This window comes from Vulpes vulpes, chromosome 7 (assembly GCF_048418805.1).
Source record: "Vulpes vulpes isolate BD-2025 chromosome 7, VulVul3, whole genome shotgun sequence".
NCBI classification, from domain to species: Eukaryota; Metazoa; Chordata; class Mammalia; order Carnivora; family Canidae; genus Vulpes; species Vulpes vulpes.
The window spans coordinates 40578255-40590727 of NC_132786.1; the positions used below are offsets into that span (position 1 = coordinate 40578255).

Consider the following 12473-nt stretch of genomic DNA (forward strand, 5'->3'; position numbering starts at 1 on the left):
GATCCATGAAAATCTACAGACAGAAAAATGGAACATTCATCACAAAATTAAGGTCAAATGATAAAACTCATGAATTTCCATTAGTATGTATATGTATACAGAGATCATTTAATGCCCATTTGTGTGTCTGCACGCATGTGCACAGATGAAGATTCAGCACCAGGTAAATCCTACTTCCTTATCATATATAGTTTAAGAATTATAGGTTAACTTTGCATGTATATTACTACCCAGACACTACTTAACAGGCATTCAATAGTTTATTATAAGAAAGTTTAACACTCCAGGATTGTTGATAAAGTGCTTTTGGGGAATGGCCCACTCTAGATAAAATTCTCAATTAGCATAATCATGGAGGCAAAGAATGGTTCACTAGGCAGTCATTTCCGAATATATTTTATATAAAAATCTTCACTGTTAAATGATATATTTATGTTTGGAAAATGCTACCTGGGGAATTGGGTCCTGATGTTTAATCAAGGAGTCTCAAATGGGGGTAAGATGAAGAATTTGGTTTTTATCCTAAAGGGACATGGCTTTTTTAAATGCTGAAAAATCGTACTTTAAAGGATTGTTTTAGGGCCTAAGGCCATGTTAAGACACTGCATTGTTTGGTCAAAAAAATGACCCCAAAAAATAGTTTGAAAACTATAAGCTTATATATCATGTTACAAAACAGTAAGCAAAACTAATCTCATCTTTATGACACTGACCTAAAATTTAAGAAAAAAATTATTATGAATTTAGCTTTTATTCAAAATTAAATAAGCAAAAGCAAAAGTTTAAGAAACTTTTACAAAGTACTTACATAAAAGAAAGTTAATAGGGACAGTCACAAGTTTGCAACAAATAATTACAAAAGTATCTAGGGCAGCATGAATATAAACCATGTCACAGCATGGTGATCTAATTGTGATATGAATAAGGCATAACTAACATTTGCACCAAGACCAGAATTAAAAAATAAAACATACTTTAAAAGCTTAGTTCTACATTAAGCTTCTTCTCTTCCCCCAGATCCTTAATGGATTTATACTATGTAATTTTTTTTTAAACAAACACATCATGTCAAACTATAAATTATATAGATGGGCAGTTAATGTGGAAAGTCCCCTAAAATGTACAAACTAACTGGTACTGAATTGAGTTCTCCATTTACCTTTATGTACAATTAAATGTAAACCATAGTTTCACAGTTTTAAGAGTTTTATGAATAGATGCACAGTACCATGGCAGGTTTGCAATTGTTCCTGAAAACTGGCTCTAGGTCCTGCATCCAAAGCCTGTTGGCCACTAGGATGCAAGTATTTACATAAATAAGAAACTGTGTCATAGTCAATGGTCAAGACAGTTCAGCAAGAGCAGTATTTCCAACAAAGAGTGATACTCAATACCATAGTTTACATACTTGTGCAAATAGAAGCATTAGGACAGATTTATCTGAGGCAAATTCAACTCGCAAAAACTTGTATCACTACTGTTGTAAACTTGGGCAATAACCAACCCTCAGCAAGGTCTGCTCTCTATGGCTTTTTTTTTTTTTTTTTTAATTTTAAAGCCAGAGAAAATGCACACACGCGCGCGCACACACACACTCCACATACACACAGTTCTCATTTCGTTTTAGAATATGGTACATAGTGCAACTTCATCACAATGTAGAGGTTTGACACACATTCAGTGCGTGTTTTTCTGTGCAAGTTCTTAGTGGTCTAAGTCCTAGTTGAAGGTATTCATTTGCAGAACCACATGATTCAGGAGGTTGAAGGGAAAAAAAAAAAAAAAGGTTTCATTACATTTCTCAAACCAGCACTGGATGTGCAAAAGGCAGCAGACAATCTGGCCATCAACACAGCCAGATTAGGGTAACTTTAAAGGAAGATCCAAGCAGTTAGTTACTTAGATTGGTCTCTAGAAAAATAAGTCAGTATATGCTGTATCTTTGTCAACCGTTCTTTCAAAGACTTCATTGACAAAACTGACAGCTGGTATCGGGGATCTACAGGAAGAACTGCAAGAAGCCACCAACACCATGCGGGTCCATTAGGGGTTGCCTAAAAATAATCAACAGTTTATAGTATTAATAAAATACACATCTATGTAACCAACAAGCTACTCTTCATTGAGCACTTTACTATGTGTCGGCTCCTACCTCAAATTCTTTTAACAATCATGTAAGGAAGGTTATTATACCCATATAAACCAGGGAAACTGAACACCAGAAATGTAAATTGCCTAAGACTGAAACCAGTCCTGACTCTATGGCCAGCACGCTTCCCTCTGCACTGCACCGCCTTAGAGCAGGGTCTCTCAACTTCAGGCCTGTGCCTTCTAGCATGTTCAGCAGTATCTCTAGCCTCTATCCAATAAGATGCCAGTAGCAGCACCTCAGCTGTGACAGTGAAAAATATCTCCAGTTTCATGAGTGAAGTATTAAATGTGAAGAGACAAACATGAATTGAAGTAGCAAGAGAAAAAGTTGGTGAGCTGTCACTGCCAAATGTGCTATGGAGGCAAAACCATCCTAATTAAATATCAATTAAGTTAAAAATGTCTTCAAAGAACTATGAAATTCTAGGCAAGATATAAAAGGTCTCAGCCTCCAGTTTTGCTTGAAAAAATAAACATTGCCAGCAAAGAAGTCCTTCTGATGTTATAAGGGCTATATCTGATGGCTAACGAAAGAACTTGGAATTTATACAGAATTTTTAAGCCACTTCTATTGCACACTGGATTGCTTCTTATTGAACCTGAAACCTGGTTCAAAATGACAAAAACCGCTCCTGAGATCAATGTTGTATCCCTCCAGATTCTTTGAGTCAAACTTTTCAGGTCACTATCACTACCACCTCCTTCTTGCATTTCAGAGAGGTCAGAAACATTTCCCAGAATCCCTTCTCTCAGACAGTTCTTGGTTAGACTTGGCAAAGGAGAGGCATACTTCTGTGAGATGTGGAAGTTGGAAGAGAAGAAACCATTGTTCTCCAGAGACTGTTGTAAAGTGTTGGCAGATCTGCAGAGCCTTCCTGAGAATACTTAAGAACCACCTGCTACAGTGTTACAGACTGCTGCTGATAGGTGCCTCCCTGGTATTCCTAAGAATTACAGAAACTTCCCTGCATGTTCTGGAGGAGATGGTGCTTTACTGGTATCAGGCTGAGAGATCTATGGTGGCAGCTCCCTGTCTCCCATCAGTGATGTCCCTGATCTTCACTCTTGCAGCTCTGCCAACAGCTGTGTCAACTCTACATCCTACAATAAACTTTTCATGCCTGGATTATACAGAGTGGCTGCTTTTGTTTTCATGACCAAATACTGATCTACAATAATAATACTAGAAAGCAAGGGCAGAGGACTGAATAATAAAAGGGGAAGGTGGTGAAAGTAATGTTGAGTTTTTACATTTAAAATTTACTTGTGCAATTTTATGATCAAAGGCTATCTCTATCAAGTTTACTCAGATTCTGGCAGCCTGGATAAAACAAATGCGTGGCAACTAGTCTGTAAGACACACAATGAGTACCCATTTGGAGATGGTCTGATGTTAGTTCAGGTCCAGGTGAAGGATTCAACTGGGAATCAGACAGACTTGGACCATCCTTTGAAAACTAGGATGAGAAGCAGTGTCCATCACAGTGGGATCTATTCTCTCTCCCTCTTCATATATTTATTGATAGCCAATACATTTTGAAATCTGCTAACATAACCATGTTATTCAATTCAAAATGCTTAGGCCTAAAAGTTGGTGTTTGGATGGGTCTATCATCAGACTTTTCAGAATGGGGATACTTCTTCTTGTGCATCTTATGGTACCTACTGCACACGTTTGCTTGCACAGAAAGTGCCTCAGTACTTGAGCAAGACCATCAGAACAATGGTTTCATGAGGAGTGAAGTATGAAATGTGAAGAGACACAAATGAATTGAAGTAGCAAGGAAAAAAGTTGGAGATGAAAGAAGACTTCTAGAAAGTATATAAAATGATGCATCTCCCAACTGTCAAAGAAGCTGACTGGCTCCCAGGCCAACTAGGTCTCTTAATCACGATTTACTGGGTGGTACTATTTTACCAGAATGTTCCACTATTAATTCCTTATCCCTCCTTCGAGCAAATCCTTGGGTAAGGGCTTCTTCCTTCTATGCAATGATGGCTACAGCTACCTCAGCTGACAATTCTGTCCATCCCCTTCCTAGACAAACTGTAGTGGGCACCACTGATCTGGAGACTATGGTCATGATTTTAAAGACAGCAGGGACAAAGGGAATGCTGTGCCAAAGGGGGAAAAAAACCTTAAAAATCCACTAATTTGAGTTTACTTAAAAAAAAAAGTGAGACTTTTGGAAACAATATCAAAGCCATCATACCTGAAGGTTTTCCTCCCTCCCAGGCATTGAGCCAAAGTGTTGAAGAATTTGGCTTCGAAATCTGTCTCTTAAATTCTGAAACCAGCTGCAGGCTTGTGAGTATACCAAATCATGAAGCTGTCTGAGATTCTTGATCTCTTCTTCATTCTCAACCTAGAAGGTACAATAGTCAGTAAGACTTGTGTCTAGTCTTCCTACCCATTACCACTAGCCTTACAGAAATGAAAAAATAATTTAAAAATAGGCAATACCTATTTCATTGCTGGATCAGAGTATTATGCAATACATATTATGTACTTCTGCCTCACACAGTGCCAATGGCCAGACTGAAACACCAGCTGAGCACCACCCCACCTTGGCGGTGGAGCAATGTAATACTGCAGAACCCTACCACCAGCCCCCAACTGAGAGCAGTACCACTGAGAGTGAATTCTTGGGTAAAGGTCTACATGAATTTGGAATTCCTTTTTGTCTTTATGGATTAATGGCTTTTGAAAACAGTGAACAAAAAAGAATATAGCTGCTACAATAAAAGGGAAAACGGGGGAAGTTTAACGCAGAGATAACATGGCAGAAAGCATTAACAGGATGGAGAATAAGCATAATTACACCTTTTAGCAGGGAACTGGGTCAAAACAACAAGAAACTAAAGCCAGTATATCAAAAGATAGAGAATAAATTATGCTACAATGAACTGCTTGCTGTTAAGGCCAAGGCTGTGGCTACTTCCTGAACCCCTCAGACTACTGGATCACTAAACTGCAAACACAAAATTGAATGCATCAGTCTTACAGCCTAAGATCCAAAAGGAGTAGCTTCACAGAGCACAGGAGAGAAAATGGAGCATTAACACATCCATCTTACATTGATTTCTTTAGCACACACTTCTATACCACTTGCTATGTGCCAGGGAGTGCTCTATTTCACATACATTAACTCATCTGAACAAATACCAGCCCTGACTCAGCCTTTCATACTTCAAGAATGACTCACCATAAAAACAACAAAGGAACTCTGAAAACATTTTATTTTTGAAAGATTTGAAATGAAAAAACTAAAAAGCACTTGCTTTTTGCATAATGTGAATGTACTTAATGCCTCTGAACTGTAGACTTAACATAATTTACCAGTTTAATCATTTTTAATAAAAAGGTAGAGAGAAGCCATACAGTTGAAGAATTCTGCTTTTGGAATGACTACACAAGATTCAGTCCCCTGCTACCACACATTGGTCTTGATATAAGCTAGAAATAAACTTGTGACTTGTTAAAACTATTAAAAAAAAAAAACCTGCTACTTTGCACCCTTACAAAATTCAAGGAAACAAACCACGAGCTCTAGAAAACAAGGAATGACAAAAATGATAAGTGCCTGAGATGGAAAAAGGAGCTGGCTAAAAAGCAAGCCGAAATTTAAATCCTCATTAGAAGTCACAGAAAATAGAATTACTACACTAAGGAAAAAAATAAAAGACTTTGCTATAAGAAACAAATTTGAGAAGCTCTTCCAGAAGAGACATCATTATATAGATGAGGCATTAAGACCAGGAAAAATTATTAGACATTCCTAAGATTACAAAGACAACTGTTTCTAAACATCAAATCTATAATGCTTTCAATATGCTATTCTGTTGTCCCATATTTACATTTAAGTCATATGACTGGCCATACACTCAAGGGATTTTGTCATCAAATCCAAATGTGAAGATGTAAGCTTACAAAAAGCTAAAATGAGGCATTACTTTTACGAAGAATATTGCCTTTAGCAAATGATTCTATTAACCAACCATGCCTGAGGCACAGACAGTATCAATCATATCAAAATTTAAACTCACACAATCCATTTGGCCCATTGCACAAAGAAAATGTCCCCATGGCATCTTAATAATAAGATAGGATAGGCAATATCAGACTAATCTAGTTTACCAGAGAGGCAATATGGCATAATGATAAAGCACAGCACTTGGAAGCCAGAGAGCTAGCTTTAAGTCATTTTCATTACTCTACCTATAGGATCTTAGGCAAATTAACACTTTTTTTGTTTTTTTACCTTCCCTCATCTGCTGAGTTTTGAAAATTCAATGAGCTAATGTTTACAGAAATGTCTAATGCCAATATTCAGTAAGCAAATAAAAGGAAAGGCCCAAATAAATCAGTGAACAGCAAAAGCATAAGATCAATGGTTTTAAAATGCCCTTCCAAAAGAACTGCCTTTAATTTGATATTGATAGCATCACAAATCCTTTTTCTGGTACTCAAACTAATCACAGATGGTGATTAGATACTGGAAACATCAAAAAGGCCACATTAACCCTGTCCAAGAAGATTATCACAATAAGCCTCCCTAGGTAAGCAGTCACCAACAAGTATGGTGATGGTATTTTCTCTGTGATGCCCTGGATTTTGAACACATCCTCCAACTGTGTCTCTTTTATCTTTAAGGTTATGTCAGACACATATATAACAGTTTTTAAAGGATTTTATGTGTTTTCCTTTATATCACACTTAATTCTGATGATATTAGTTTTGATGATCAACTTTAATTAAAAAGGGCAGGGATTAGCAGCTCTCATAACTAAGATGGATTGAAAGTTCAATTAACTGCTGTTGTTAAGTGCTCACAGTGTCCACCTACATTCCGGGCACCATGATGGTTGTGGAGCTTGTAGAAATGAAGATGATCTACGTTCTGGATACCCAAGTTCTCCTGGAACTCTCAGTAAGTAAGAGCAAGATAAGAAAAAGGTAACTTGGAGCTAATTTGTATTAAGTATCTATCTTCTGATAGAAGAACCGTTTTATGTGCCTGGAAAAAGATCAGCCTGTATGCCTGTACAGTGCCTAGGGTAGAGTATACCAAGGTGGGCTAAGAAAGCATTTTTTAATACCTTAACATCTTCCAGATATTCAATGTCTGCAGTGCAATATCCATCTTTCATTCCTCTTTTTAAAACCCTAAACCGCTTTCCTCCAACTGTATCAACCACAGACCTTCCATCAGGTAAGAAATGTACATTCCTAATTTGTAACATACAACCATAATCTGCAAAACTAAAAGAAAAATTCTGATTAATAAAGTTCAAGCAACAAAGCATGCAAGTTCTCAAAATTCAAAGCAAGTTCTAACATAAAAATATTCATGTACCAAAAAAGCATACCTATTTTGTGAATCACTGACACACATCCCAAACTGTTTAGTTCCAGTTTGTATACTTCTTCGAATCATCAATCTGTATCTTGGCTCAAATACATGAAGAGGGCAAGGCACAGTGGGGTAGGCCATAGTGCAAACAAATATTGGAACATTCTTGGTCAAGCTGAAAAAGAAAAAAGTTTCATTATCACACATCAGAACATAAAACAAAAATGAAGTTTGCAACACTGATAAATTAATATAAAAAGTCGGCAAAAATAAAAGTCATCTTATTTAGAGCTAAGAATTAGAATCAACATCTCCTTCATTAAGCTCACACAGATGCAATGCTAATACTAAGTCTGTGATCCTTTTATGAAAGTAAATTTGAATTTAAGATACCAGGTTATCATACAGAGCTAAATTATATTTACAGATATGTATTAAGAACCTGTTTAAAATATTTGTAACATAACAGTTAACCTTTTATCCATAAAATACTCTTACTTATAGATAAGAAAAAATGAGCTCCCACAGTAAAGAGCAAATTGTTAAGCTTCTTTGTATTAAGCATTAAAGTATTTTCAAATGCACTATCAAAAACAGATAACTTGGTAACTTTTTCTTCCGCTAATTAGAGAATATTTCTCACTGCCAGATTGCCAGGAAATAAGGATAAAGGCAACGCCCGGTTCTGGCAAGGGTATGGGGGAAAATCTGGCAATGCAGAGGGCAATTTGAAACAGAACCATGCTGAAGAAAAATTCGACTATGTGCGTCAAAAACTTTAAAAAGTTCGTATCTTTTGAACTCCTAGAAATAATCCTCCAAGGATGTTTACTGTAACACTGACATAACTATAAAATGAAATACCGTATTTTCATGAAAAGATATACACTTGTTGACTTGGGAAAAAATGAGATTATAGACCAATATGAATAAAATGATCCCATTTTTGTTTAAAGTGTATTTATAGATATTAAAATCTGGAAGGAGATGTGCCCACAAATGCCCACAGTGATTCCTTCTGGGTTATAGATTATGGCCCCTCACCTTGCTCATTTATAATATTTTTTAGTTTTTCTTCAAAAAGACATAGTAAAAGTAGTATTTAATAACACAAGTGCTAGTTCCTCTTTTAAAAATGTGTATTCTACTATCACTGAGCACTCTACACATCAACATAAGAACTGATAGAAAACCAAACAGTATACCTATTAGCAAAACTTTTTAAGTACCAGGGGATGAGCTATCCTTAAAAAAAAGAAAAAAAGGCCTGTTAGTAAGCAGCAAGACTCTCTCAAGCAACTGGGCATCACGCTCAGCCCCCCTCACATTACTACTCCATCTATAATTTGCAGATTCCACCCTTCTGCAGAGTCTCTATTTCTCAGATTTCAGAAGTAAATCTACTGCTTTCTTATATCCAGGCTTTTTGTAGTGTTGATCAAAAAGGTTCATAATCTTCCTATCAGAATATTTTCTATCATAAGATCACAGTGAGTTCCATTGAAGACAAATCAGTATTGGCTTCGATCAAGAGAAGATTGGAAAGCATTCTACTGAAGGCCGCTGGCCTCGTGAAAGACAGTTGGTGGACATGTATTAAGCTTGCAAGCACAATTTTTTCTTAGTAAGAAAAAATAATGGAGACAAAAAAAAAAAAAAAAAACAGCATGTAAGATTTGCAATTCTGTCCTTTAGTGTGTCCAGTTAAAAGAAAGTGGGGAAAAGAAAAGTTAAGAAATGAAATACCTACGTAAGAAATTTAAAGAGATTCATGTAGCTGGAGCAAGAGGGAAAGACACGAAGGTTAAAGAAGGGAAGAAAAAGACAAGGAAGAAAGAATACAAAGCAGCAAAAGCAAGTCCAACCTACCCATCCCCACCTAGCCATTGGGTGCTCGCCCTTCAGGGTGGTCTGTACCATCCGTACCACTATTGCCCAAGTTACCTCCTGGCACTAAATCTACCAGTCAATAATCTTCACTAATTGAGAATTTGGCCCCTAAGTCACTCCTTCCGATTTCAGGCTCAGGCCTCAAGGGCCCACCCGCTTTCCAAGCTCTAACTGGCTGATGCGCCTGCCAATCTGGGCCATTTCTCCTCAACCCTCCTCCTGCCCTGCCAGGTACCTGAGGCTTCCCTTCCCAGTTCCACTGCCTGATGTCACTGCAGGAAATCCCTCCTCCTCCGCCTAAAAGCCTGCTAACGGGGTGAAGAGCTGAGTCGGCAACCCCCAGTGGAACATCTGGAAGTTACTAAAGAAACTTTTAAAAAAAACTTCTGTCTGTTGAGGAGAGGGGGGAGCTGACCAGTTATTTGTTTAAAATACGCCTTTGGCTAGACTGGGTTGAACTGCAGACAGGATCCAGCTTGCTGGGAGGAGGTCACCTTACTGTGTCAAAGGGTGGGGATTACATTAACTTTATGAGAAGAAACTTACTGTGAGAGCTCAGCAGTTTCTTCATCATATATTTTTTTTCTCTCAGACAGCTCATCAGGCAGATACTTCACTATCAATTCTTCCAACAGCTGTGTGACACAGTACCTCCTATCTGCTAGATACTAAAAGACAATATTATTTACATTCCAGTACTTTTCCTATGGTATAAAACAGGCAAAACAGTTGAACTGAATAGAGTAAAGCCTTTATTACATATTTATACAGTCAATTCTGAATTAAGGGGTGAGGGGGGGAACATGACAACGGATGGTGCTAAACAGGTCAACCTGTCCAGGCTGTGCTGAGACCAATAAAGGTACACGGTTGCAGTGGAAACCGTGCCCTATACAGAAGACCCTTGTCTTGCTGTGGCCACGAATCCTCTATTAGCAGCACTCAGGCCTGCCTGCCCTCTCCCACACCAAAGGCCAACTTCTATCGGGCAGCTTCTGGGTACTTCAAACTAGCATTTTAACTAAGAAACAAAAATAAGCTAATAAAATAAAGGCAAGTGCCTTATTTAAGAAAAGCAAAACTATTCCCTTTCTTGTTCCCCATTTCAGTGGCAGAGTTTCCAGATAATTTTTCTTTCAGATTTTTGCTTCCCTCATCACCTACTATCAATCACTCAGACCCTCAGTGAGAGGTTGTGTCCCTCTCCATATAAAATGGTGCATTTGTACTGCTCCCTCAATACTCTGCAAAACTGCCACTCACACGTTTCTGTCATTCTCTAGTAACTGCTAAAAGCCATGCCTCTCTCCCTCCTGCTATGAGAAGCCTGCCTATCCCGCAAGGCCTGGCTACATCTTTACCTTTTTCGTGAAGTCTGCCTTAATTATCTTTCTGGCTCGCAAGAAGCCCATTTCTACCGCCTTTACCACATAAAAGGCAGTTACCACACCCTGCACCGTATTTATTACATGGACAAGGAGACATTATATTTCTGTAGATAAGTTTAAAAACTGCCTAAGGCCAGGGACTGGGTCAGAGGGTGTGTACAGAATTTTCGAACACAAAAATGACCAATATAAATTTCATAAAAGTAGTGAGGAATGACTCTTGGGAGACAATCACAAGATACAGAGAAGCCATACTTTTAAAATCTGCAGATGCAGCAAAAATAAGGGTTTGTCATTATCCAATGAAGAACAGGAGGAGGAGGGAATGTGGGAGGTTGGGAAACGGGTAACAGTAGTGGTTTTCAAACTTCACGAATCAGGGCTTGTTAAAATGAAGATTGCTGAGCCCTAGCCCACAGAGTTTCTGATTTAGTGGCTGTGGAGTAGGGTCTGAGAATTTGTATTTCTAACAAGTTCCCAGGTGAAGGGGAACACATTTTGAAAACCATGGGGCTATATATTATATAATAATAATATATAATGTAATACTCTTATATTAAATTTGGGGAAATACCACCTCTCTTACATTACTGATAGGAAATTAAATCTGTACAATATTTCTGGGGAATGTAGGCAACCCAGTAATTAAGAGTCTTATGAATATATGGCTCTTGGTTAATAATTCACCTTCCAGAAATTTTATCTTAAGGAAATATAGTCAAAGACACAAAGCGTAGTATATATATAAAAAAAGAACAAAACAACTTACAACAGGGAAATGTTAAATTAATGAACTATTACGTTGCTATAAAAATCCTATCTTTAGAATACATTCAAATGAAAAAATGAGCAAAAGAAAATGACAAGTAGGAAAAGAGTAAAACTATAGAGCATATCAATTTGTTTTTTAAGATATCCTGTATAATAGGTAAAATCTAATATATATCTTTAAGACACACAATAGTTATTTTTAAACAGTGTGTTAAATGTATCTTTAAATAATATGCTTATTGTTTTCCTTCAAACTCTAGACATTTTTAAAGGTGAGATCTCTCTACATTTAAAGCCACGTGTCTAATTCTTAGAGAAAAAGTGTGATAAATGTGCTACAGAGTATCTAAAAACCTGGAAACACAAGAAAAACAGCATGATTGGAGTACTTCACCTGAAAACATTAAGTATATCAGCTGAAATGTAACTAACAAACTCTTTAAGAATGAGTTTATCTTGTTTCTGGACAAAATTTGTATATGGTTTAATGTTTTACATACAAGTTTATTATATATCAAATTAATAATACACATATGGTATCATATCTGTACAGAGCTGTGTTTTCTATATAGGAAATAAACATACACATTCATTTACAAAATGTCTTATCAACTTTTTATTTTTTTGAGCAATCCTATCACCACAAGAAACAGGATCACTCTCCCTAATCAATGCCATCCATGCAGTTGGAGCTCAGAATTATGATGCCTGGGCCTCACTTTATGGGGCAGGGGTTCCCAAGCAGGACTGGTAGAATGTTGTCTTTCCATTGGTTACAGAAGGATATGCACCTGAGATCTAGCTATTTCCTTAACACATGGGCTATATATACAAGGGCTATGGGAAGCTCTTCTGTCCATATACCACTCTTTAGAGCTGTGCTGCCCAAATGGTAGCCACAGTCACCTCTGCCTACTTG

The 12473-nt window shown here is 37.3% G+C and overlaps 1 protein-coding gene across 1 annotated transcript in view; it reads right to left on the reverse strand.

Moving 5' to 3' along the window:
- Positions 1 to 241: 241 nt before the first annotated feature.
- The window catches only part of LONRF1 (LON peptidase N-terminal domain and ring finger 1), a 36663-nt gene continuing 24431 nt past the window's right edge, over positions 242 to 12473 (reverse strand). The window contains exons 8-12 of the mRNA XM_072763584.1: positions 9942 to 10063; positions 7522 to 7680; positions 7252 to 7414; positions 4365 to 4517; positions 242 to 2054 (exon numbers count right to left, since the gene is read on the reverse strand). Of these exons, the coding sequence (XP_072619685.1) occupies positions 1896 to 2054; positions 4365 to 4517; positions 7252 to 7414; positions 7522 to 7680; positions 9942 to 10063 (756 nt within the window). The 3' untranslated portion in view covers positions 242 to 1895. The remainder of the gene's footprint in view (positions 2055 to 4364; positions 4518 to 7251; positions 7415 to 7521; positions 7681 to 9941; positions 10064 to 12473) is intronic.